Raw genomic sequence first — 27,087 nt, forward strand, 5'->3', positions numbered from 1 at the left:
GAAGTTAATAACTTAAAAAAGTAATGATAAAAAGATATATTTATTCCCTTGTGTATCTTACTGACTATAAAAGTCGTATGTTAATTGAGTAGAATTTTAATAAACTAACAAAAGTAGGAAACCAAAATAAAAAAGTATTCCTCTTCTTTTACTCTTTTGAAGGAAGTTATTGGGTAGAGATATGCTGCATCAAAATGAGGGATAAAACCAAGGGAGATGACTTGGGATACAAGAAATAGGGTATCAACAAAGACATTGGGTGGTTAAGGGCCAAAGCATCTCACCTCATCGGACATTGCTTCCATCTCCCGGAGTTTGGCAAAGAGCTGGTTCATGCTACCTCGGAGGTCCTGGATTTCCCCTGTGTGATGTCGTACCATCTCCTGGTACATCCTTATCAACAAGGAGGGAAAACAAGACCTGACTGCTTTGTAATGCTGCTATTGCTTCCTTTAAATTCATCCTTCAAAGAACTACCTTCAAATCCTTCCCCTCTCTTGAGTCCACCCCTCATCTACTCTCATGTTCTTATTCCTAAAACATTGCTCCTTCCCTTCCTTTTGCTCCTTAGGTCCAGCTCAAGCCTTCCAAATAGCCATGAGTATTTTGTAAGAATGCTGTCACCAGGTGGTGACTTGTTAGTTAAAACTTCTCAGCTACCATTTACTGTGAACTGACTCTGAGCCAGGAACTATTCAAGACACTTCACATTGGTTTTGATGCCTATTTAACTAGAACAACATGAATACTATGTCTAATCTCACAAACACGAGTCAAAGGCTCAGAGATATGAGGCGACTTGCATAAGGTCAGACAGGTAGGATTTATGGGAGGTGAAAATATGACTAGTAGGTAGTTTCCTCTTACCTTAGGCTCTGTAGTGGACTATTTATACTGTCATCCTGGCAGAGTGTTGAAGAAAGCAAGGGTCTCTGTCAGATGACTTAATCTGGGCTTGACAGAGTTTCATCTATGCATTCTCTCACAATTAATCCATTCATTCACCCACCTTCATGTTTAGTCTTCTATCCATCCACTCTCCTACCATGTATCCAAATCCCAAATTCCAAGTTTTTCTCCTTTTTCCATCCCTTCTTACCCCATCCACATTTACTCTTCTGTCTTCTCAGCCTCCCTTATCCATCTACTTCCATTCAATCCCCACCTCCCTACCACCATCCTTCAATCTTCCATAAACCACTTTTTCATTCATTCATTCATTCATTCATTCATTCATTCTCTTATCCACATATCCTTCCATGATTCCTTTATTCTTACCTCTTTTACAACCAACATCCATCCAAACTATCCATCCATCCATTGGTCCATCCATCTATCCATCCATTCATCATCTATCCATCCATCCATCCTCCTTCTATTCACACTTCCATCTGATGAGCACCATCCAATATTGACAGTGCAGCCCCCTGTGTTTGGCACGGATCTGGACATTGGTTGGATAAATCAGATCTGATTCCTTCAAGGGGTTGTCAGTACGGTTGGAGAGACAGTCATGATTACAGAAAACTGAAGGAGGAAAAAGGAAACATGCGTCTCTGCTTGGGTGTTTCTGGAGGTGGTGATCTTTCAGATGGAACTTGAAGGATATGAAAGGGCTCACAGGAGGAAGAGGGGAAGAGGAGAGATAGATATCTCTGATCTCCATTCTCTACTGGCCTCTGAGAATTCCTCCAGCAGGAAGCTCTGGCCACCGATTTCCTCTTCCTTCATCCCCATAAACCCAAAACAAATGGGTCTCACAACTCACTGAAGCAGAGAGTATAGAGAGAGCAATGTGTCTTTGCTTCACAGCCATACTTTAGATGGGGATCTTGAGAAAGGGAGATGGACCACTGCTGGGGCTGAATTCTGCTGGAGGGATGATTGCATCCGGTCTTTGAGTGTCACATGTGCAGGAGAGAGGGGATCCAGGTAAGTAGCATGAGAGAGGCAACAATTTGCATCAGATAAGTCCGGAGCTGACCAGTATCCAGGTTTGATAAGGGTAAAGGGTGCTTCAGAGGGAATGTTGACTGGTTGAGGTGAGATTGGTCAGCCATGGGGCCTGGAGTGGGTTCACACTCACCTGCCAGACTTCCATTTTTGATGGTAAGTGCATGGACAACATCCAGAAGCCTGTGGGCCAGGCGAACAAGAGTGAGTCATTTAACAGGGAAGCATGAAAGTCCTGTTTCTGGAGTAAGGCATTGGAGTTTAGGTTTGTGTAACTCTGGGAGAAGTTACTTAATCTCTCCTAGCTCTGTGCCTTCCTCTGTAAAATGGGAATAACTGTGATGCTTGCTTCATGTTCCAAACAATGTCATCTATGAAATGTGCCACATAAACTAAACCATGTGCATCTCCGTCCATCCTCTTGTCCCAGGCTTGCTTAGGCATAATAGGCAAAGAGAAAATCAAGTGGTCTTTTCTGCATTTTATGAGCTCCAGGATGGCTTGGATATATTATTTTAAAGCCTTTAGAGCCTATTTGCTGGTCTTTTTTTTCTTAAAATTATGTGTGTGGGTGGGTATGTACTTATGAGTGCAGGTGCCTATGGAGGCCAGAGACATTGGATCCCCTTGGGGCTGGAGTTACAGATCATTGGGTGCTGAGAATCAATCTCAGGTCCTCTGGAAGAGTAGCACGCACTTTTAACCACTGAGCATTCTCTAGCTCCTATTTGTCATTCTCAATAAAAGTTTTCAAAGCAACTGTTCTTCTGCCACTGTTCATTTCATTTAACCCATGTAGCAACGCCAATTAGCGAGCCAGGTAACTGGTATAGAGTCTTGCAGAGGGTCTTGTCTATGCTAGTGCCCTGGCCTCCCCCTCCCAGGAGGGGCAGAGCCCAGGGATGCCTCCACTAGGGCAGGGCCCTGTAGACTCACCAAAAACGCAGAGAAACAGAACACCCGTCTTCTCCATGAGCTTCTGGCAGAGCAACTTGGACCTGAGAGTGAGAGGCCATTGTCAGCTGCAGTCCCACAGATTCCCTTTCTTCTCACTCCTTTGTTCCATCTGTTTGTCCATTGTCCCATTCCCTGCTTCTCTCCCTGTTGAACTGGCCCTTCAGGGGCTTGCAAGAAGCTTCAGGGACTTCCACCCATTCCAGACAGGGTCTTCCTGAAAGGGGTGTCCAGAGAGTGAGAGACCCAGCCCCTGAAGGCCCTGTGGATCCGTAGTGAGAAGCAGAGCGAGGGCAACTTGGAAAAGAAGGATGGGGGAAGGATTACAATGGTGCAAGTTGGGGAGCCCCAAAAGGTCTGGGATGAGGGGGGTTGACAAAAGCCAGTCTAGGGATAGTTCATCTGACTTGGCTACCAAGGGGAGAGCCAAACTAATGAAGGGTGGTCATTGTCCCCATTCTCCATCCATCCCCCCTTTCCCCTGCTCACCTGCGGGTGTTGAATAGGATTTCTTGGGCCTGAGTTCTCAGGAAGCAGACCAAGCAGGTGAGCCAGGCTGAAGAGGAGACAGGAGAGCAACAAGAAGTTGCAGCCTCATCTTGGTCCCATTGTGAAGTCTTACTGGCTGTCTTGGGACTGGGGGACACCTTGGAGCTGGGACTCAGCTTATGGGTGAACATTCATAAGTGTATGGTCCACGGATATGCCTTGCTTGAAGATGGCAGTTAAGAGAGCCTCACTGACTCAGCAGCACAAAAGGTAGTGTGTGCTAATGCCTGTCCTCAGACACTGGTGAGGGTTCATCTCTGGGGTGTGAGTTGCAGGGTCAGGATAAATGAGAGGGTGGGTAGATGTATAAGGGGAGAGGAGAATGGAAAAGAGGGTGGCTGTTTGGCTAAAAGATGGATGAACAGGAAAAAGAATGAAAGGATTGAACCAGAGGATTGATACATGGATGGACAGAGAGATAAGCACACTGAAAAATTGGATGAATGTCCATATTAACACATGAAGGGATGAGGAACGTGATGAATGACTCAGTGAGGGATCTGCTGGACAGAGAGGGGAATGGATGGGTATGTGGGTGGACATTAGATGGATAGATGGATGGATTAACGGAACCAAAGTGAAGAAGGATTGGAGGGTAATTCTTCCTTTGCCAGCCAGCTTCCCTCTACCCCTTTCAGGAAGACCCTGTCTGGAATGGGTGGAAGTCCCTGAAGCTTCTTGCAAGCCCTGTAGCCCAGGATAGCCTGAGCTCCAGAAGAGCCTGACCTGAGACTGAGCCCTCCCCCCTGTTCCTGGTGTTCAAGCTGGCGTTTCCTTATATACATACGCATATATCCCAGTATGAACTGGGTCAGGCTGAGGCCCGGGGTGTTGATGCAGAGAGGCAGCAGGGGAGCATCATCTGCAGAGAGCACAGACCATCAGGTATCTTCCAGCCTTGGGACGTGTGCTTGCAGAGATCTGGGGCCCCAGGCTTGGTGTGTACCTCCCTATCCCTTTACCCCCACTTCTTTCTGGAAACCCAGGAAGTCCTAGGATTGCCTCTTGGCTCACTTATGTTTGCTGAGGATGCCTCTGCTGCTCTGTTGGTGTTTTGACCTCGTGGGTTGCACCTGAGGATGACAAGGTTCACAATCACATTTACATCTTACATGGTCCCTGATGCCACCATGTTTCAGATTGAGAAGCCTGGCAGAAGGGACGTTTGCTGAGACAGCAGGCTGTGAACCAGGGATGGAATGGCTCTGGTTGACTTCAAATCCAGTCAAGGACTCTGGGTACTGAGGAGTCTCTTGAGTGACCCACCCAAAAGCCACCGCTTCTTATTAGCAGAAGCCTAGCTTTGCTGCCTTCTACATTGCAACCCATTTGATCTTAGATGAACCTGACTGGTCAAAGACTGTTGTGAGTCTCCCCCCCCCCCAATTCCCTTTGTAGTTTCTGGTTCAAGGAGGGTTGGGGGAAGGATGGCGTGGGTGGCTCTGAGGGTGTGGGACTGGGGAAAGATTTTCTTTGCTGAAAGGAGGCCCACTCTCCTCCCTAGGCAGCCACCCTTCTACACAATGCTGGCCCTGCAGTAGCTCTGTGACCTACCATAAGAGGATGCTAAAAGGAATAGCAATATACCAGCAGGACCCTGGTCTCCGCACAACAGAGAGCTGGGAGTTGTAAAGTGAAATAAACCCTTTTCTTGCCAAGTTGCTTTTGGTCATGGTGTTTATCACAGCAACAGAAAAGCAAACTAGGACAGGCTGGATGTTAAATGTCCCCCAGATGTATTAAAACACTGTTTTCCTGGGTGGTGGATTTTGGCCTTTAAGAGGTGGGGCCTACTGGGGTTCCTTAAGCATTGGGTACATAATGTTGAAAGGGATTGTGGGTCCCCATTTTCTTCCTCCTTTCCTCTTATCTTTTTGTCTCATTAGGTGAGTATCCTCCCCACATATTCTTGCCGTGATGTGTTGCCACAGAAAGCAACAGGGCACTTGATCGTGAATTAGCACTTCAAATCATGAACCAAAGCAAACCTGTTCTCTTTATAAGTTAATTATCACAAGTATTTTGTTATAGTGATAGAAAACTGTCTCGCATAGTGCCCTGCTGTGCTAGCATATTATTGACCGCTCCCAAATGTAAATTTAATTTATAATTCCTGAGGAATATATGGTGTGGTAGGAAAACTAGTGTGTCTCAGAATAAGAGAGGAACTTGAAGTTCTCAATACAATGATCTGCACATTTTCCTGATTTCACCATTACACATAAACACATGTACCACATCATCACATTGCACCCAATACACACACACACACACACACACACACACACACACACACACATGCGCAATCATTTGTGTCAATTTTAAAAAAAAAGAGAGGAGATGCAGAGATTGCTCAGTGGTTAAGGGCACTGGCTGCTCTTTCAGAAAACCCAGGTTCAGTTCCCAGCATCCACATGACAGTTCACAACCATTTGTAACTCCAGTTCCAGGGGATTTAACGCCCTCTTCTGGCCTTTGCAGGCACTGCATGCACATGGTGTACATACATACATGCAGACAAAACACTCATGGACATTAAAATAAAAATGTTTTTAAAATTAGAGACGTGAAGAGCTAAAAAAATACACATTCAAGTTTTAAGAATTCCTTTCACCATGGCTTGTTTGTGCGCCCTTGTGGAAATTGGCACAATTTTAAGTAGGAATTTCTGTCACCTGCAACCAGATACTTCCTGATGAAAAGGGTAGAGGTATTCCCTCGTCTCCAACCTGGCATGAGCTGCACTAGGGTAGTGAGTGTGTGGGATTGGTGCAGTGCTATACTCCAAATACTCTAGGCAGTGTCTAGCACACAGTAGGTACTCAATAAATACATGCTGAAAGTATGGCTTCTCTGCCACTTCCAGGCATGGAGAACTTGGGAAAGCCACTGACAGCCTCTCTTTCATCAGCTCCTACTTCTGTAAGCACAGTTGATAAGACCTGCTTATTCCAAGGAGAGTGAGAGGGCTGCTTTTTTGTGTGTGACTTGTAAGGGACTGGGAAAAGGCAGGGGCTGCTGGCCTCACCGTCTGTGCCTGGAACTGTGGGCCACGTCTTCAGATGGGGAACATGGGTCCCTGGGGTTCCTTGAGGGTCGGGGCATCGATTTCCTTTTTTTTTTTTTTAGGACCGAGGGATGATGCTGGAGATCTCTGGAGTCAATTTGGAGGAAGTGACTGCTGCCACTAGCACCTCTGAGGACCCCTGGGAGGTGACATGGAATCTACAGGGTCAGGTGGAATTGCCAGCTCTGTGACTTCACAGGAGCATGTGGGTGGGAGAGCACCCAGCCTGATCCTGGCTCCAGAACCTCCCCTTGGAGGACACCATTGTGACTGACTTCCATTTTTAAGATGGGAAAATTGAAGCTGTAAGGACCTCAGAGGCTGGGCAAAGGCAAGAACAGGAGGTTCCTGATTAGGCCACTTTTCTTGTTCCTGAGACCCCTTGCTGCTTCAAGCTTTCTGGGCTTATTGCCCTCTTGAGCAAGTGAATAGATTTTGTAATGTTGGGTTTACTGGTGAATGCTTGCATCAAAAAATCCTTTATGCTGCGGTTGTAATAAACATCTTCTTTTTTTTGCTGGGAAAAATAAAAACATAACAGTGGAAAAATCTGACTAGATTTTTTTTTTTTCCCCTGATGGAAGAGAGCCTGACCGTTTGGACTGTGAAACTGAGATGAAGTCACTTTTGCCCCCAGGTGGCCATTGCTCAGAATTGCAGGCTAAGTAGGTACCAGTGGGAAATGGAATAGTGGTCCCCAAGCTGAACATTTGGATCTGTTAAATTGCAGGACAAGAGCTGCTGAGGCTAGCAGAAGGAACTCAGGCTGCTGATCAGATAACCTTGAGATGGAGAGAAGAACCTAGATTACCCAGTAGGTCCAGGGCTTCACAGAGTCCTCACGGGTGAAGAGGAAGACTGGGATGGCACTGTAGGAAGCTCCAGGGGCTGGGGAGGTGGCCTCAAGGTTAATAGCACTTGCTGCTCTTCCAGAAGACCTGAGTTTGATTCCCAGCACCCACATGGTGGCTCTGTTGCTCCTGTTGCTCCATTCTGGCCTCCCCAGGCACTAGCACACACCAGTGTAGATACTTGTACAAACAAAACATTTGCACAAATAAAAATGAGTAAATCAGCCAGGTGTGGTGGCGCACGCCTTTAATCCCAGCACTCAGGAGGCAGAGGCAGGCAGATTTCTGTGGGTTGAAGGCCAGCCTGGTCTACAGAGTGAGTTCCAGGCCAGCTGGGGCTACAGGAAGACCTTGTCGCAAAAAGACAAAACCCAAAACCAAACCACACCAAAACAAAACAGAACTCCCCCCGCAAAAAAAAAAAAAAAACTCTAGCTGGCTTTGGAGATGGAAGGGCCAGGAGTTAAGGAATGAGGGTGACCCAACCGGGCTGAAGAAAACCAAGAAACAGCTCCTTTCCTGTGGTGTGGTCTAGCATAGGAATGCAACTCTGCCAGTAGTCAGTGATTTTTGCCTAGTGGAACTCGCTTTAAACTGCTGACCTCCAGAACTGTGAAGGATGGACTTGGGGCTGGGAAATTTAGCACAGTTGATGGAGTGCTTGCCTGGCATGCATGAAGACCTGGGTTCTATCCCCAGCACTCAATAAAACGGGTTATGGTAATACATGTGACACACTGGAGGTACAGGAAGGATGATCAGAAGCTCAAGATCATCCTTGACTGCATAGCAAATCGAAGACCAGCCTGGGCTCCATGAGACCTGTCTCAAGAAAAATAAGAAAAGAAGATGGTAAAATTTTGTTTTAAGTTTTCTATGTATGCAGTGATTTGTCATAGCAGTCCCCAAGAATGTCCAGTGAAGGGGACACTCAGAAATCCTGTTACTAGTTACTATAAGGTCTTTCAACAGTTCATTCATTCAACAGACATTTATTTAGCAATTTGTACATTTCAGGCACTGGTTAGAAAGTTGCCCAGGAGAACGCCTCTCCTTGGAGCTGTAGGCAGAGTGGCTGGCCGAACACTTTGATATAGGAGGTGTTTGGCAAGTGGGGCTCACCATCGCTGAGGGGGAGCTGTAGGTTCTGGGGAGGTGCTGGTGAAGATTCTTCTTTTGTGTCACCTGGGTATCACCCAAGTGTCCTTTGTGCTGGAAGTGCAGAAGAAGAGGAAGTATTCATGTCAAAAGCAAACACTAAGAGTGGCTTTGGTCAATATTTGCACCTCTTTCCACTGAGTCTGACGAGTGATTCAGAGCACTGGTCTTGAGCATCGTGGACAAACCACTGCCAGGAGTGGGGGATTAACGACCTCTGAGTCAGCCCTCCCCATTCTTCCTGCCTCCAAGACCAGGGCCAGGAGCACTGGCTGTGAAGCAGATCTGTTCTAGGAGTACTTAGTGTCTGCAGTCCCTGTCAGCTCTGTGGGTGCTAGTGGGGACTCAAACCTAGGTGGGCCTGGGCTGGTATTTGGGCTGGTGTGGCCAGTGGGTGCCACATAGGGCTCTGGAGTCAGGGAAGTCCTCAAGGTCTTTGATCCATGTGAGTCTCGAAAGATAGAAGGACTTTCTTGTACCTAGACCGTCGCTGCCTATGTGGATGTACACACTTGAAGATATGCGCACACATACCCTGACCCTAGGAAGCAGTCCACTGTACTTAAATATACACAGGCACCTAGACTTGTTGTCCCACAAAAACTTTAGTCAACAATCCCCACATACGTATACACAGAACTCTTCACATTTATCCTTACAGCATGCATGTAAATTGGCATGTGACCAAGATGTCAAGATGCTCTGCCACATACAAGCCTCACACAGATACTCAATTTCCTCTGATAACAGTTACATGTTTATACACATGTAACTGCACATGCAGCCCCATGCTCATACACAGGACATCTCTCTCACACATATGTGTATATGTGAACTCCTCATGTGCCCACATGACCCTTCCCATGTCCCATGTAGTTCAGATGACTTTGGAGTTAATGAGGCAGACAGATGATGGGTTATGCCCACTGTGCACAGGTGTGCATTTGGAGAGCCCTGGGTGTGACAGGGGTACTGGGTCAGTCACACTGTCTTCTGTTCCTTCTTGAGTGAAGGCTCAGTGTGTGACCAGGATCAGGGGTTAGTGTTGAGGATTGGGGCTCAGACAGCCTCTTGCCTTTCCTAAAAGGGTCATGTTTCTGGAAAATCTTGGAGACACAAGGCTTGAGGGGCCATCATGGCTATTCATCCCCTTACTTTTGGTCATTCTTTGCTCCTGTACCTTTGCTGGGCCTGGCTGGGGTGGTGAGGGGATGCTCCTGGGAAGAACCCTCCATCCATAGATTTCTGGGCTCTTGAGCCAAAGCCTCCCAACTCCAGGGTCTCTCAGCACTTGGCAACCACACCTGTGTACGTGGCAGACCCATCACACAGGGAACGGAGACACTTGACAAGGTCATGTTTGCAGGGAAAACACTTTCAACCACAAGCAAACTGGCCCTGCTCCTGCCCTGTGGTCTGTGGGCTGCAGTGGGGAGCTCATAAAGTTGCCTGTGCACCTGCCCACCTAGGCAGAGGAAGCCTTGTCAGGAGCTGAGCACCTACCCTCCTCAAGAACTGCTGAGGTAGGGATGGTCTGGGCAGCTACTCCTCCCTCTCGTCTACTGGGATGCCACCTCCAGTTACCTCCTGCAGCAGGCTCCATCTGTCCCTGGCCTTGTGGGGAATGTGGACTTCAGCTATCACCATTAGAGAATTGCAGGACACAGTTGGGATGAGGCCCCGTCTTTCACTGGGTACATATCTGCCCATTAGGCTCAGTCACTGTCAGGTCATTCCTCACCCGTTACAATGAGATGGAGATGGGAGCCACCCTGAATCCTCCCTGTCAGTGTTTGGACATCTGGATACCAGACTGGTCTATCATACTGGGCTGAATTCTTGGCTTCATATAACACAGGCCTGGGCTGTGGGGTGCTAGGCCCGGGCCTCCCTCACAGGACAAGCAGTTTGCCTCTACCTCCCTGTCTCACTGTCCCTTTCTGAACTGACTGGGTCTTGTACCTGTCCCTAGTCTGCCCTGTGGCCTCAGGAGAGCCATGCCTTTCTTCTCTAGTTCTTAGTCATTTCTAGACCAGACTCTCCCATGGTTCCTGACAAATCAGGTATTTACCAGCACAGAAACACAAAAATGGGGATTTGGGCCCACTCCACAGAGGCACAGCATGGGATAAGGTGTGAGTGCCCATGATGGGACATTTTGGTCAACTCACCAATGCTTGTAACCACCCTGGCCCACAGATCCTGGGTGCATTGGTCAAGGCAGCCATGGCTGGGTCATGCAGTCTGGGCTTGCTGCTGATGCTGTTGCTGGCTGTGGCCAGTGCTTCCTTGCCTGGCATCGTGGTCCGACTCAACAAGGCAGCACTGAGCTATGGTAAGAGACCTGTCAACTTGCTACTGGGTGTGTACATGAGAGCCATGCTTGAACACATACCTGGTTATAAGTGAGTATGTGTCTGTGAACACAAATATTCCTGAGGAACTGGATATTTTTTTTCCTTTTTGTGGTGCTGGGGATGGGACCCAGGGCCTTGCGCACAGCAGGCAAGTGTTCTACCAGTGAGCTTGATCCCAGCCTGGGTTGGCTGAGAACCGATGATACTGTGATCACAGGTGTGTATCACCACACCCAGCAGAGGACCTGGGTTTGTATGTGCCATTGTGTTCCACTGATCAATGGATGGTTATGTGCCTTGTGTGGGCTTAGGCTTAAAAGTGATTTATCTTTAAAAAATTTTAAAAACCTTTTTTTTTCTTTTTAAAATTAAGAAAAAATTTTGAGGCAGAGTCCCCTTGGGTAGCCCAAGCTAGCCTCGAGCTCTCATGTCTTCTGCCTCGGCCCATTTTCTCGGTGTGTTTTCATGAGTTTGGAGTTCCAGGGAGATGTGCTTCTTGTATACTTGGGCATTGGGGAAGGTATGTGTCTGTTGCATGTGTGTGAATGTGTGCTTACAGGTGTGGTTGTACACCCTGAGTGCATGCCTGTGCTTGTGTGGTGTTTGTGTTCACACAGGTGCCCAGTAGAGACATGTCAAGCACAGCACTGCAGGGAATGGCCGGAAGTTGGACTCTAAGGGGCTCAGTAGTAGACAGCCAGGCACTCTGTGCTCTTCTGGGACAGGCCTCTGCCCTATGGCATTACTCTTAGGTCCTTCCAGGTCCTGCCCCCTTCCCCAGGGAAGGTCATAGTGAGGAAACTGAGGCCCCCAAGGCGAAACAAAGTCTCCAAAGTCCAAGATCCCAGCATAGAAAATTTTCTTTTCCCCTAGCTGTCTCTCAGAGCACTTTTGGGGTTCCATCAAAGCTGGGTCAGCTACTTCCCCAAAGGTCAGATTCAATTCAGATTATAGTGTGAAGGACTCCAGCCAGATTGGAGAAGGGACTTTAGTGGCCAGGGCACAAAGCAGTGAGTCAGTAGTTACTCCCAAAGCACATTCCAGGACCTTGCATCCGGGCAGATATACAGACAATGCAAGTGGTCAGTGATCCGTGCAGTAGTGTAGCTTGTACACAGTGGGAACAGATGCCTGAGGCAGGGACCTGAGGATGGCCTCCCTGGGCAGTTTTCCCACTCTCTGCTTGTTCTATTCAGGACTCCTTTGTCCTCAGGCCTCACTGGTTCATCTGCCTGTTTGTTCTCGGTGGGTTGAAATCTGGCAGGAGGCCCACAAGTCCACAAGGCTTCCAAGTCTGAATGGATGGCTTGGTCCTGAATCCTTTCCTCCCTACCCTGAAGCCCCAGAGTGCAGGCCCTGTGTCAAGTAGTACTGTGGAAAGAGTTCACAGCTTGGGTGTGAGGCTCAGTTTAGCCACAGATGGCCAGGCTGGAGTGGGCATCAGGAGCAGGGAGACCATAACCTTTCTACTCCTTGTCTGGGGGAAACTGAGGCTCGGAGAGGCTCAAGGATTTTTCACCATGCCAGTGAATCTGAGCCAAATGCCAGTCTCTTGACTCTTAATTTCATGGTTCCTTCCAGAACCACCATTTCTCTTTTTAATTCAATCTGTCTTAGCAACAAGGACCTAGCAGTACAGATGAGGGCGAAGTCAGCAGGAGTCAGGTTCCTTCATCCAGACCCACCTTCATGTGTCTTGGTGCCCTCACCTCCCTGTAAACTGGCCATAAGAACAGAGGAATGAGCTCAGAACAGGTGTTTTAATTAGTGCACATTTTAGATTGGGAAAGCATGGCACAGAGTAGCCACACAGGCAGTGTTCACTAATAGCACAGCTGGAATTTGTACCCAGCACCTGAGGTGCATATGTGATGGGAGGCTGCCCCGACTCCCCTCCCAGGGAATGTCTCCTCTGAGGCCGGGCCTGGTGGGTGGCTCCTTTTGCCTGGGGACTGGGGAAAGCTCTGGGAACAGCTAGAGCCCAGATGGAGCCCTGCAAGAAGGCCTAAGGATTTTACTGTCTTTGAGGAATGGGATGAAGAACCATGGTTTCTGGGGGTAGAGGTGGGAGCTGGAAAGACCATGTGAACAGCAGTGTGGGACTGCGTGGAGCAATTGTCCTCCCACCTGCTACTCCACTCCTGTCCCTTCTAGTGTCTCCACCAGAGGTGGGGGGGGGCAGGTGGCAAGCTGTGTGTTCTCCCTGCTTGGAGGCTCCAGGGGGAGCCTAACCTCACCCTGCTGTGGTCCCACAGTGTCGGACATCGGGAAAGCCTCTCTCCATCGGGCCCTACGGTTTACTGTCCCTGATTTTCTTGACCAGAGCAATAAGGTGCTTCAACTTACCAGGTGAGTGTTCCCATTCTCCAGAAAAAGTGCTCAGGTGCTCCTTCTAGCCGATGGGATGTTCCTGCTGGCCAAGTGGGTGTTTTGGCTCACCAAGAGGAGCATCCTGAATAAGCCTTGCAAGAATGCTCCCCCTGCTAGGTAGATACTTCTGGGGAGTGCTCCTATCCAGTGGGACAGTGCTCTGAACTATCAGGTAAGCACATGTATCTACAGGTGAGTGCCCCTCCCCAGGTTAGACGCTCCTACTCATTAGGTGAGGGGTTATGAAAGGACTTGGCAGATGGGATCAAGATGGAGACAGCCTCGGCACCCCTCAATCAATGGACTCAGGGGCTCAGACTGTGGCCCTAGGGGCTACAGAGCCAGCAGAACTATCAGCTTCTTCCTCTAAATGCTTGACACCAAGTTTATACATGAGTCCAAGTGTAATTACATCCTCACCACCTTAAAGCATAGAGACTCAAAGGAGCTATCCCAAACTTCAACACGTCAAATAGACAGAACAATTCATCCTTGTGGGAACACAAAGTCCCCTGAGTCCATTGATTGAGGGGTGCCGAGGCCCTGTCTCCATCTTGATCCCATCTGCCAAGTCCTCTCATAACCCCTCACCTAATGAGTAGGAACCTCTAACCTGGGGAGGGGCACTCATCTGTAGATACATGTGCTTGCCTGATAGTTCAGAGCACTGTCCCAGTGGATAGGAGCACTCCCCAGAAGTATCTACCTAGCAGGGGCCTGTGTGCTGGGGACAGTCATGGATCCATGTTACCCAAGTCTAAATACGAGGCATTTGAAGGTGATGTTGGATGCAACCTTTGTATTTCCGGCCATGTTTTAGTGACTGAATCATCCCCACCCCAGCCCTGCCAGCTACTATGCAGGGAGAAAATGATTTTCACTTAGGAAAAAAGACAGTCATAGGGCTGCTGTAGAGAGCTTAGCAATCAGAACAGGCAGCTTGGGGAGGAAGGGGTTTCCTGTTGCTGGAGGGCAAGAAGCCAAAGGTAATGGCTATACACTCTAGAGATTTCTGAGTTAGGTGGAACTCGAGGTCTCTCCATAACTTCTTATTTCCCAGGCCACTGTCAGAAAGTGTTAGAAAGCTTCACAATCATGTCTCTAAGTCCTGCCCAAGGCCAGGACTTTGTGTTTACCTTCCAAGCTGAGCATCTTGCTTACCTCCTGTGCTGGAGAGCTCACCACCACTCTCTTGCCTCAGGTCCACTTGTCAGAAAGTCCTTCTTGATAACATCAACATATGGGTTTGGCTCAGGGAACTCTCCCTAGAGTTAATTCTGTGTTTAATGGGGGCTCTCTTGCCAATTGGATTCTAACCCTCAGGATTCAGATTCTGGATGTCCACGTGCCCCATCTCCACTTGAAATTCATTGCTGATTTTGGGGTACGCTTATCAGCAACAGCCAATTTCACTGTCAAAATCTTTCGGTGAGTGAATCTCCTTGTTGGATGACAGGAGTTTCAGGGACTCTTCATGGGAAGAGTGAGGGGAGGGGAGATAGCCACCTCTCCGTGCCCCTCTCTCTCATTCTCTGGGGGAGTGAGACAGGGAGAGAATCTTGGAGGCCACAGTCCCTGCCCCATAGTGTGCGATTGGTGGAGGTGCTTCAGTTTCCCAACTCTCTGTTTCCTCATCTGATACGGGCTGCACTTTTCAGGTGGCTGTGAGGGTTGCATTGGGTGGATGTGTTGCTTTAGTTATGACTTCTGGCCTTTTCCAAAGTGCAAAGTACACAACAGGTGCTCAATTAATGTAGTTATCAGCATTATTTTGGTGTGTCAGTCAACTTCTGTGTAACTGCACTAAATATCCAAGCTGTGAGCTGGCATTTCAAGGAACCCTTTATCCTTATTGCTCTGTCCTGGCACTATGATTATATGAGTGCTCCCTGGTGCTTTGGTGATTTGAGTGCTCGCTGGTGCTGTGATGTTGTGAATGTTCCTTGGGGCTGTGATGTTGTGAGTGCTTCCCAGTGCTGGGATGTTGTGCGTGTTCCCCAGTGCTGTGATAGTGTGAGTGTTCCCTAGCACTGTGATGTTGTGAGTGCTGCCTGGTGCTGGGGATGTTGTGGGTGTTCCCCAGTGCTGTGATGTTGTAAGTGTTCTGGGTACCTTCTGTGGTCAGGCTTGCAGCTGGTGTCCTCACAGCGTGAGGCCTTGGAAAGCTCAGCACAGCACTGTGAAGCAGGTACTACTGGTTCATGCCCATTCACAGAAGGGAGAACTGAGGCTCACCCTGGCCTCAGGGTGCCTGCCCCAGGGCCCTACTATGAGGGGCACAGAAAGCCTGAGCCCCGCCTATCTGCTATGATATCTGTGATCCTGAGTGGTTTCCAGAGGCTCTAGGGCTGCCCTGTGGTAGGGCTGTCTCCTGTTGAGTGCCTATGTCAAGTGGAGGGATGGCTTATGCTTGGGGATTTGTGGAGTCTTCATGTACTAGGGTGGGCTCAGGTCTGCCTTCCGCAGTGTCCCGGAACCCCTGGAGCTGGTGTTGCCTGTGTCACTGATGGCCGATGTGCACGTGGCCCAAGACTCTATTGGGACACCTGTGCTCAGCATCTCCACCTGTTCGTCACTCTTCAGCCCAGCCAGCATGCTGGCCAGCAGTAACAGGTAGGTTCCTGGGAGCCCTGGATCTCAGGAGTCTCTGATACCAAGGCTATGGCACCATTTCTTGAGTTTCTCATTCAAGTCTTTGTCCAGTGGTCACAAAGTGCTGAAGAGACCCAATCGTTATGCCTAGAACATGGCTAAGCACCAAGGCTCAGAGAGGGGCAGGGACTTGTCTAAAGTCATACAGCTTATGTCTTGGCCACTGCCATGTATCAGCCACCAGGGCACTCTGGCCAGTAACATGTTTCTCTAGGCCAATCAGCCTGGCTGTTGGGTGCTCAGAGGCTGCCCCTCCTTGCAGAGGTGGGGGACGGGGATGTGGCAGCTGGCCAAGGTCTCTGTGGCAGGTGGCTGTTCAAGTTGACATGTGAAGCTAACAGCAGCCATCACCTCCAGCTGGTGGTGGATTCCACTCTTGGCTCTTCACAGGAATCATCCTCACAAGCTCCACAGTATCTGACAAAAGGCATATAAGTTCCCAATGCCGCAGGAAATAGATGCAGGCCAAGGGCATGGAAGTGACTTGACTGACTTGGAGCAGACAGCCTGCCCATCCTATTGCCCGGGACCTCCCTAATTACGCCTGCCCCTTTCCCAGAGTCAGGTGGTCGAGCACTAGGGAACCCCAAAAGAAGTGTGCCCTGATCCAACAAGGCCTAACATTTTCCCCAGAGAAGGATACATGCACAGGCATCCAAATACATTGGGTCCCTCATGGTCCTGACAGATATGGGCTGCTCCAATTTGCTGAAGTAGAAGCCCAGGATTGATGTTGTCAAAACAGAGATGTGTCTTCCCATTTCCCAGGAAGGTGGCTGTGGCTGGGGTCAAACCAAGGAACCACAGGTTCCTATGGGTTACTGTTGAGAAACCCAACTTTAGATTCATGCCTCATACAGAGGGGAAACTGGGGGCCAGAGCTAAGCAGGGACTTTGTAAGGCATGTGCCTGGGCACTGGATCCAAAGTGAGAAGTGGACCCAGGATTCTATTCCCACTCTCCACTCTTACTGGGACCCAAGCAGCCCTGAAGCCAGCTGGCTGAGGATATGCCCCTGTCCTTCCCTGAGCCTGGCCTCAGTTACCACCTCCTTGACAGGAAGGATCTTCTCTGAAACTCAGGTTTCTCCTCTGTGTGTAGAGGGACCATTATTCTGTGTCTACCACCTGCCAGGGTCTCAGGTGGGGATATCTGGTTGAGGACAGAGTCTCTGCCTCAGTCATTCATGTGGCTCTGCCAAGAGCCAGGCCCAGAGAACTCAGGCATACTTTCTGTGCCTCTTCCCCAGCACCTCCCAGGAGCTGTTGGTCCCGGTGCAGGAGCACATCAAAGCTGACCTGAACAGTAAGGTAAGGGACTTCTGCAGATGGCTTAACTTAGAAGGCCTGATAAGTGAAAAGTAGGGCTTTAAGCCCTGGTATGTGGAAGTACTACAGATTGATGTGCATGTGAGTGCATGCATGTGTGTGCACATAGAAGAATTCAGAGTGAGGGGGCGGGGCCTGGGTTGGGGAGGGGGCCTACAGAGCTAGTCTGCTGGGTTGGCTAAAATTTTAGGTTTGGCTATATCATGTCTCTAACCTGGTGAGAGATGGTGACCCTGGACCAGTGTCCCACTGCCAGAGAACAGGCTTTCCCTCCCTGGCCTGGCCCAGCCCTCCCCATAAGGGCAGTAGCAGAGACCAAAACTACCCGGTGTGTGCTATCTCCACCTCAGAGATGCCCACAGCATTTGCAGCTGCCAGTGCCCCTCCCTTGGAGTCTTTCCTCTGTCCCCACCTGCTGTCATCCGACTTGAGCTCAGTGCTCCCCTGGTGGTGCCCACTAGGCCAGGAAGGACTTTCATTTTCTTGGCCCAGCCCCTGAAGCCTGACCTGCCGTGGCCTGCTGACCATTGCCTGCCCTTCCACAGGCATACTTTCTCATCAGCTGGTGCTCTGGGCCCCGAGAAATCTTCTTGCTTCAGTCAGTCTGGCTATGGCCATCTTGGTAGTCTCTTCCCATGGGTGCCTGTGTCCCCCTCACCAGGCTTTGGCTGCTTCTCCTGGCTCCTCAGTGCCCAAAGAGGTCTGGAAGCCAACCACTGCAGGGAGGAGAAGGAAGGGATTCGGGCTCAGTATGCAGCCTGGGGAGCCTCTGGTGGGCTATTGCAGGGAACTGCAGTTCTGCTGACTTTCACCTGCAGCCTTTGGGGCACCTCACCATAGCCTCCTCTCTCTTGTCACAGCTGTGCCTGTGCATCTCTGGCCTTGTTCAGGATCTCAATGTTCACCTGGGCACCTTAATTGGTAAGACTTGGAGCCCAGGGGGTGGGAAGGCTGGACCTGTGGGCCCCAAGATCCATCAAAGGTGCCCCTTTGCACCAGTAAAGTGATATTTGTTGCCTGCTTCAGATTCTAAATAGCAATACAATATTAACTTTTCTATTAATCTGAGTAAAAGGAGGTCCGTTGAGGGGGGCTGACCTAGGAATCTCCAAACCACAGGGCTATTCATGGAATCTGGCAACTTCCAAATTCCAGAACCAAGTCTTTGATTCTAGACTCTATTGATTTTAGATCAACTTGCTGAAAAGAAAAATAAACCCAAATCTTTAAATGATGAATCTTGCTATTGGAGAAACTTAGCCCCACTGACTTTCAGGGTCTCGAATCATTTATGTGTCAGAGTGACAGCATTTTGTTTTATTTAAAAAATTTTAATTATTTATGTATGTGTTTGTGTGAGTGTATGCTACTTATGTGCAGGTAGTAACTAAAGTCAGAAGGGTGTCAGATATCCTGGAGCTGGAGTTATAGGCAGTTGTAAGCCACCTAATATGGGTGCTGGGAACTGAATTTAGGTCCTCTGGAGAAGCAGCAAGTGCTTTTAACCACTGAGCCATCTCTCCAGCTCTGAAGCTGCAGCATTTTAGGAGCTAGATCTCTAAAGTTGGGTGGGAACCTCAGAAACTTCTGGGAATCTTCCTGAGCCATCACAGGGAGGCAGGTATGGTGAGGGATGTGTATGTCACTAGAGGTAGCCAGGTACTGTGCAAGGCTCAGGGCTCACTTGGGTTGTCATGAGGTGGCTTATGAGTATGAGGGACATGCATCTTTTACCTGGGTAGTTAGGTGTTGATTCTGTGGCCCTCTCTGAAATGACACATACATGCCTGTTCCCCTGGGGACTGTGTAGTCCTTAGTGCTGGTTTCTGAGTTGATAAACTAAAATGGGCAGCTACAGCCTAGTTCCACTGGGGTGCTTTTAGAGACTGGGTGGACAGGCTTTTGTATGCAAGAAACTTGAGTACTCATCTACCAACTCCAGCTGTCACAGGCCACTTCCCAGGACTTCTCACTGTTTCCACACTGACCGTCACTCCACTCCCACCTGATTGAAACCCCTGGAAGGTGGCCTTCTAGACAAGCTCTGGAAGGATCTGAAGGCTGGAGAGTGGGTCCATCCCACATTCTCTTTAGTCACAGGCATCGGTAGTTAAGGACTAGCCACAGAAGCTGTACCTGCTCTCTTGGGGACATTATATTCTCTGTGGATCCTGCACAACCTCCCTCTTCATGGAGCCTGCTCAGTCTGAGGCTTACCAAGGGCTTTGTCACTTTTCTCATGAACCTGTTTTGAAGCTGCATCTGCCTGATAGTTTTGCCCTGACACTGTCTTTGCCTCTGGCCTTAAAAATTGGGAGCTTCCCTGACTGTGCTTGGCTTTGACTCAGGGAAACAGTCAGGGGCAGTGGATAGTGTCAGGGGATAGATGGGAGGGTATATAGGCTGGGTTATACCAGGGACATTGGGCACGTCTGCCATTATCACAGTGGGCCCTTTAGTGGAAATGCTCTGTTGTCATTGACCCCAGGTTATAATGGCAAAGCAGAGGCTCGAGAGCCCTGTCCTCAGCAGGGACTGGCCCACAATGCTTTTCCCTCTCACACATCCATTCATTGCTCTGGCCACTTTGGAGTTATCTTGTCTCCTCAACTTCCCTGTTTCCCTTCCTATTCAGAGGCAACTGGGCTGGAATTAAAAGGCACACATTTGAATTACAACTTTATTGCTCACATGCTGTGTGACCTTAGGGAAGTCACTCCATCTCTCTGAACCACAGCATTCCATCCAAAAAAATACGAAAGAGAATTCCTAGTTCTCTAATGTGTTAATGCTGAAAGAGAGCACTGGTTAAGTGCTTGGGGCCTGACAAGCTTAGTAAGTGTGCGTTCTTCCCTTCTTCCTCAGAAGGCTTGTCTTCAGCAAGGTGCCCTGCAATCGTGTTTATTGCAAACATCAGCTCTTGCCTTTATGTTTGGGGAATAAAAAGATCTAATAAAGGGCATCTAAGTGGCCAGTCCTGTAGGATGGTTATGTGAGACATGTACACCTAGACTATTGATTACATAACCTCACGCAACTTATTTAACTGCTCTGTTTTTATTACAGTAAAATTTTTGTGAATTTCACGCAATATACTTTGATCAAATTTAGATCCCCTCCCCATTTGTATCTTCTGTTTCCCCAAACCTCCTGCTCAATCTTATGTACTTTATTGTATATAGAGTGTGTAGATATATATGCCTATAGAGTCAAATTTGTGTCCCCAAATGCCCTTCAGTATGGAGCCTATTCAACCTACCAAGAGTCTCACCCCTAAATGAGACTAACTCTGCCTTTCCCAGCAGCCATTGGTCGCCAACAGTTCCTCAGCTGGGGTTGGGGTTTCTTACCCACTTCCCCATGTTGGGGTTTTGTCTGGCTTGAGCTTATGAGGGTGCATGCTATCACCATTGCTGTGAGCTCATATGACTAACCTGAGCTGGGCTTTCACGGGACCTTGGCCTGCCACACCTGCAGCCACCTTCAGATATTTGGAATTTGGAGATGTGCTGCCTACAGTGGCTCACCTTCATAACCTTCCTAGGCAGAATATTCTGGTCTTTCAGTAGACTCACACCCCATTCTTTGAGCTGTTAGCTGTGCTTCCCTGAGAGCTGCTCTACAGCTCTGTATGGAAGTGAGTTCTGCGCCTTTGCACAAACTTTGCAGTCCCTGTAGGAGGTGTGTGATTAGATGGAGATCAGAGCCTTGGAGGCAGACTGGTATGTCGATGCTGTCTTGGGCAAGAATCAGCTGACTATCTTGTGTGTGCACGTGTGTGTATAATAACTTAAAAGACTTGTGGTGATGAGAAACAGAGACAGTGGAAGTCACTGTCTGGGTTTTTTTTTCTGTGCATCCTTCTTGCCTCCATTAGATGGTATTTGTGCCTTGACTGAGCCTTCTCAGACTCACTAGTGTTTCATTGATTGGAAAAGCAACAAACATACCTGTTAGAATTGGTTAATCAATAGGCTGTGTGTGTGCATGGCAGAATCGAGTACGTGCCTCCTAGGAGCCCTTGTCTGGCTCGTGGCTTTGCGGCCTGGCTCTGACTAGGAAAGGTAGTTGGATAACTTCATTTGCTGGCTCAGTAGGAGGATCAGTACTCAAGTGCCACCTTGTTTTCATGAAGGCCTCACCCCTGTGGGCCCGGAGTCCCAGATCCGCTACTCTACGACCAGCGTACCTACCATCACCAGCGACTATATGTCCTTGGATGTCAGAGTAAGTGCCTCCTGGTCATCCCAGTACTGCAGGCCAGGAGTGCCTGGGGTCCTTGGTGTCCTGGAACATTCCTAAGAAGGCAGAGGGTAAAAGAAGGAAGGTGGGATGGTGGGATGGTGCTCCAGGTGGGAACACGACTCTGAGGCATCACAGCTGGGGGGGTCTGCTTCTGATGCCCTATTGCATGTCTCCTGCCTCCACCCAGGCTTCCCTCTTCCTCCTGGGCAAGCCTATCCTCCTGCCTCTGCATGATGCTGACCCCTTCGTATTGCCATGGTCTTCTGGTAAAGAGGGTGCCATGGCCACTGTGGGCCTCTCCCAGCACCTGTTTGACTGTGCCCTCCTGATGCTACAGAAGGCTGGCTCCCTCAACCTGGACATCACAGGGCAGCTGGTGAGGATTTGGACTATTGCTTAGGGTCTACAGCAGGATTCCCCATGGCCTAGCCTCAGGGCATCCTGCAGATGTGGAATCAAAGGGAGTAGGCAACTGGAGTTGGAGTCACAGGAGAGCCATTGGAAAAACTGACTGGGGCCCATGGATAAGAATCCCTGTACATGAGCCAAGTGATAGCCTTGCCTGGGAAAAAACTGTCTTAAACCCTGCCATGGTTGGGGGCTTATTTCAGAACTCCAAGAACAACCCTCTGAACACCTCCATACTGGGCCAGCTCATTCCTGAGGTGGGTGACACTTGTTTTTTTCTAGGCTGGAGGCTTGGGAATTGCAGCGGGGCTTCTCTGTATTCCATCTATCCCAAGGAGACCTGCCCTTTGACTCTGTCTCTTGAGTTTAGAGACTGCCCCTCCTGGGCAGCCACGCTTTCTTCTTGCGCCTCTGGTTGCAGTGATTCTGCTTGCAGTGAGTCTATCTGGGTTGTCTCTTCTCCTTCCTGTCCCCTACCTACCTTCAAGACCTAGCTCAGAGTTGGGTGGCACACACTTGTAATCCCAACACCTTGGAAGATCACCTGGGGGTCCTTGGCAGGATTACCAGTTCAAAGCCAACCTGGGGTGCAAGGCAAGACCTTGTCTTAAAAACAAAACAAAATAAAAACAGCTCAGGGACGCTCTCTGAGGATCTTAAGCCCCTGTCTGGTTCAGAGGTCCCAGATGGGCCTATCTCTGAGCCCTGTCATGGGGCAGAGTGTGGTGGCTTGTCAATATCTAACATCCAGCAGTGACAATCAAAAGCCTGTTCAGCCCCTGCCGCAGCAAGGCCCTCTCTCCCTCCACTGCCCCAGGTGGCCCACCAATTCCCTGAGCCCATGCCTGTGGTGCTCAAGGTGAAGCTGGGTGCCACGCCTGTGGTCACACTCCACACCAGCAACGCCACTCTGCGGCTGCAGCCATTTGTGGAGATCTTGGCTGCATCTTCCAACTCGGCCTTACAGTCCCTCTTCTCCCTGGATGTGGTGAGTGAGCGAGTCAGGTGGGGCTGGCATGGTTGGGGTGATGCTCTCCAAGATCATAAAATGCTTCTGTGTTCTCTTCACTTGCTTTGTTTTATCCACACTGGTCTCCTTACTGCTCTTAAACTGACCAGGGCATTCATGCCTCATGACATTTGCATGTGTGGAGCCCTCTGTCTTTCAGTATGACTGAAATATTTTAGTTCTTAGCTTCAATGTTTCAGCCTTCCTCAGAGTGGTGTTTCTGGGCCACCAGAGTGAAAAGGCCATCACTTTCTGTCTTCCTGGCATCTTCTGCTTTCTGGAAAGCTCCTATTTGGTTGCTTATGGGAAGTTCCAAGGGTAGGGACCTCACCTGTCTTGTTCACACTGTTGTTCCTGATTCTTAGCACATGACCTGGCATTTAGCCAGCTGCATGGACACCCATGGCCTGCTTGGGTTGGGGAGGGGCAGAAGGCTCCATGAGGTGCTATACTACCTGAATTGCTCTCTTTATGCCTTCAGGTGGTGAACCTGAACCTTCAGCTCTCTGTGTCCAAGGTAAAGCTTCGGGGGACCACGTCTATGCTGGGGTAAGTGGGCCTCCTGATCAAGCCAGCAGCCCTGTCATGTTCTGGGACAAAGCAACAAGAGTCTGTGCAGCAGCCAGCCTATCTTGAGCCCCTGCCTCTCTTTCAGGGGGCTCCAGCTCTCTGTGGTCACTTCCAACGTGGGCTCCATTGATGTGAGTGGGGGACTGGGTTACCCTGAGTCTGGGGAGTGACACGTACCTGGGATGTGGGAGTGACACATGCCTGAGTGCCACCATATTTGGGCTTTCCTGGGGTGCTTGGGGACAGGGGTCTTCCTCCTCTCCATCTGCCCTTGCCTCGCTGCCTGTCTCTTTGCTTACTGGCAGGTGATTCATCAGCTCAGCCCTCAGCCCAAGCTCATTGGTCAGTAGGACAGTTGACATTGGCTAGTCTTTCATCGTGTTACGTGGCCAGGCTCCCAGCCACCACGCATGCATCATTTGTCCCCACACACCCATAGCCTGTCAGTCATGCCTCAGCATTCTACCCAGCTGTCAGTCTACTAGTTTATCTCCCATCTGTCAATAGGTGGTCTACAGGCCAGACCTCCTGTTCGTCATCCTGGTATGAATGTCAGAACTGCCCCTTTGCCTTCATGGTCAAACACGGCTTTGATGCCTGTCCTCAAAGGCTGAGCCTGTTGGGTTATTTTTGTTGTTTGTTTGCTGTTGTTTTTGTTTTGAGACAGGGTCTCCTTGTATCCCTCAGCTGGCCTGGAACTCACTATATAGTCCAGGTTGGCCTCCATCTCACAGAGATCTGCCTGCCTCTGTCTCCCAAGTGCTGGAATTAAAGGCATGCACCACCATGCCTGGCCACTTGGGGCTTTGATTGGGTTCCACCTGAACCAGGACATGGGGGACTCACCCACTTCCCTCTACCTGCCATCTATATGTCTAACTGCCTTCTCTTGGCCTTTGCCTATCTCATCCCTTCGGCTCCATGGCAGATGGATCAAGTACACACACTCATGAACACTGTCTTCCAGAAACCCCTGCTGGACCACCTCAATGGTGAGTCCTGCTTTCCATCCCTGTGGCCTCTCTCATGCTCTCCTGAGCCCACATTATCTTTGTGCCTTGTCTCAGTCCCTGCACCCTCTTCCAGGATCAAAGGTTAAAGGGTGGCCTTGGGGATTCAGATGCCTGTGCCTCTTGTCACACATATGTATAATTTCCCTTCCATACTATGGGGATGATTCTGCCTCCAACTCCCAAAGCCAGTGCACACAAACATGTCAGCACAGGGCTGGCTACAGATGTCACTCTTCTGACTAACCTGATTGCTTCTGTCCACCTGCAGCTCTCCTGGGCATGGGGATTGCCCTTCCCAACGTGCTCAACCTCCACTATGTCCACTCCGAGGTCTTGGTCTGTGAGGTGAGAGCCTTCAAGTGGCCAGAGAGCCTCTGGGTCATCCTTCTGGGAGCTCACCTTGCATCTGTCAAGGCTACATGGCAAGACTTAGCTGCAATGAGATGGAGGCATCAGGACCTGAGGGACCCTGGTGGGAGGGGTTTCCCTCCTTTCTTCCTTATTCCATATCACATCAGATGAAGACATCTCTGGTTTTTAGCTGTCCCATGATCCTGTGTCCTGAGATGGGCATGGTCCCTTGGTATCTGTGGTGAATGGTAGAGGGGTTTCTTGAAGTTGGCTAGGCAACTTCTGCAGGCTGGATGGGTGAACTCAGGAGCTTCTCTGATTACTCTCTAGAACTTGGGTCTAGAACTGTGAACCCAGGGTGAAATTCATCCAGACACAGGCAGAGTGACACACTACGATTTCTTCCTATGTTATAGGAAACTCAGAGCAAATTCCCTTAACAAAACCTGAGCACAGGAAAATGGACTGAGGCCTCTTGAGACCAGTCTCTGTTGCTGCCACTCATACTTCAAGTGGGGCCTGCCAGTTTCTCTCCAGGGAGGATGCTCAGCCTGATTCTTTCAGACAATGTCTCAAGGCCCTGATGATCCACCCTCCTAAAGAGGGACAGTCAGGGGCTGAGAAGATGCTCATTATATAAAGTACTTGCTATACAAATGTGAGGACCTGAGTTTGGATCCCCAGTATCCACATGGCCTGCCTAGAATCCCAGCACTCAGGAGGCAGAGGCGGGGATCCCTTGGGCACGTTTGCTAGCTAGACTAGTCAGAATTGGTGAGTTCTAGGTTCAGTGAGAGGCTCTGCCTCAGTAAATGAAATGGAGAACAATGACAAAGACCTCTGGCCTCCACACGTCAGTATGAACACATGCACAATATACATCCATACACATGCAAAAATAAGATAGAAAAGAGGAACAGTCAGTACACAGAGGATCCAGGGCTGTTATGCAGCTGCCTCAAGACATACTCTGTGGTCCCAGGCCAGTCCACAATGATGAAATTTTCTGCAGTGACAGAAATTGGCATTGCTCAAAGCTGTCACCTTGAACATGTACTGTACTACTGAGTGCTTGAAGTGGGGCTCCACCTCTAAAAACCTTAACCAGGTGAGTAGGGTAACACACACCTGCAATTCCAGCACTTGGAAGATGGGTGCAAGATCATGAATTCAAGGTCATCTTTGGCTACATAGAAGGTTTGAGGCTAGTCTGAAACCCTATCTTAACTGCCCTCCCCTAATGAAAATGAATTTAATTGGTCATTCGTTGCTAATGTCCACCAGATTGAACCAGTAACCCTAGACTCTGAGCTATCTATGAGCAGGGACTGGGTCTGGTTTATTACTGCTGAGTCCTCAGTATCTACCATAGTATATGCTGTGTGTGATAGATGCTCAGTGGAGGCTTGTTGAATGAATGAATGGCTTGATGGATGAATGAATGAACGGCTAGCAACCCTTTGGAATGATTCTGTAATGACGTGGCAAATTTGAGAGGCATGGGGAATGCCTGGCTCTGCCAGGTCTTGAAGAAGGTACTCCCTAGTTCCACATTCCTGGTCATAAACAGCAATGGCACCAATTATGCACATAGCACAGATTAGCACTTGCTAATCCACCTCCTGAGGGCTCTCACTGTGTCCCTCTATGGCCTTGTGAGGTGGGTGCTGCTACCTGAGTGACAGAGCAGGAGACTGAGGGGCAGAAAGGTGACCACCTTCTCCTAATGAAAACATGACCCAGAGCCAGGCCAAAGGGGTCCGTTTGTCCCCAAAGGCCTCTGAGCTGGCCCACGCTTTTCTTGTTTTTTTCAGGGCTATGTTGTGATATCTAGTGGACTCGCCTACCAGCACTGAGCCCGGATCATGGGAAGGGCCAAGGGCAAGTCAGCCTGGCTGTTCAGGAGTCCTCTTTCCTCAAGCCTGGGGACGCTGAGGCAGAGCCATGTGGAGTCATCATCGGCAAGCCAGATTGCCTGTCTAGGTTGCTTCAGCTTTGCTTGCCACCTGGATCCCTCCCTTCCTTCTTCCTGTCTCCTCTCTCCCCTTCCTGTGCCCCTTCTGTGGAGTAGGCCACTGGATGAAAGATGTGCAAACCTACCACACTGGACATTAAATGTCTTCCCTTGAGCCGCAACTCCCAGATGACTCTGTGTACCTGAGGCCAGTTCCCCATATGCAGGCCCTGGGTCCTGGTTGTCCCCAGAGCCACCCAAGCTGCCCTGGAGAGGAAGAAGAAAGCCTCTCTCTTGA

At 49.5% G+C, this 27,087-nt stretch overlaps 2 protein-coding genes across 2 annotated transcripts in view; one reads left to right on the top strand and one right to left on the bottom strand.

Annotated features, from left to right (window-relative positions):
- The window catches only part of Sun5 (Sad1 and UNC84 domain containing 5), a 14,781-nt gene extending 8,220 nt beyond the window's left edge, over positions 1-6,561 (bottom strand). The window contains exons 1-8 of the mRNA XM_008834834.1: positions 6,485-6,561; positions 4,471-4,529; positions 4,244-4,318; positions 3,397-3,463; positions 2,890-2,951; positions 2,087-2,136; positions 868-902; positions 285-393 (exon numbers count right to left, since the gene is read on the bottom strand). Of these exons, the coding sequence (XP_008833056.1) occupies positions 285-393; positions 868-902; positions 2,087-2,136; positions 2,890-2,951; positions 3,397-3,463; positions 4,244-4,318; positions 4,471-4,529; positions 6,485-6,561 (534 nt within the window). The remainder of the gene's footprint in view (positions 1-284; positions 394-867; positions 903-2,086; positions 2,137-2,889; positions 2,952-3,396; positions 3,464-4,243; positions 4,319-4,470; positions 4,530-6,484) is intronic.
- Positions 6,562-10,758: 4,197 nt separating this feature from the next.
- Bpifb2 (BPI fold containing family B member 2) lies at positions 10,759-26,691 on the top strand. The gene is made up of 15 exons (XM_008834835.1): positions 10,759-10,867; positions 13,145-13,238; positions 14,583-14,687; positions 15,726-15,872; positions 17,161-17,221; positions 18,100-18,160; positions 21,375-21,466; positions 21,672-21,860; positions 22,096-22,149; positions 22,710-22,880; positions 23,383-23,450; positions 23,557-23,602; positions 24,400-24,463; positions 24,753-24,829; positions 26,650-26,691. The coding sequence occupies exons 1-15, from the start codon at positions 10,759-10,761 to the stop codon at positions 26,689-26,691; spliced, it is 1,380 nt and encodes a 459-aa protein (XP_008833057.1).
- Positions 26,692-27,087: the final 396 nt, after the last annotated feature.

This window comes from Nannospalax galili, unplaced genomic scaffold, assembly GCF_000622305.1.
Source record: "Nannospalax galili isolate Female #2095 unplaced genomic scaffold, S.galili_v1.0 scaffold1357, whole genome shotgun sequence".
Taxonomy (NCBI): domain Eukaryota; kingdom Metazoa; phylum Chordata; class Mammalia; order Rodentia; family Spalacidae; genus Nannospalax; species Nannospalax galili.

Coding starts and splice junctions, on each gene's coding strand:
- Bpifb2 (XM_008834835.1), top strand. CDS start 10,759: ATGGCTGGGTCATGCAGTCTGGGCTTGCTGCTGATGCTGTTGCTGGCT. Junction 23,603..24,399: donor CCAACGTGGGCTCCATTGAT/GTGAGTGGGGGA, acceptor GCTCCATGGCAG/ATGGATCAAGTACACACACT. Junction 24,464..24,752: donor CCTGCTGGACCACCTCAATG/GTGAGTCCTGCT, acceptor GTCCACCTGCAG/CTCTCCTGGGCATGGGGATT.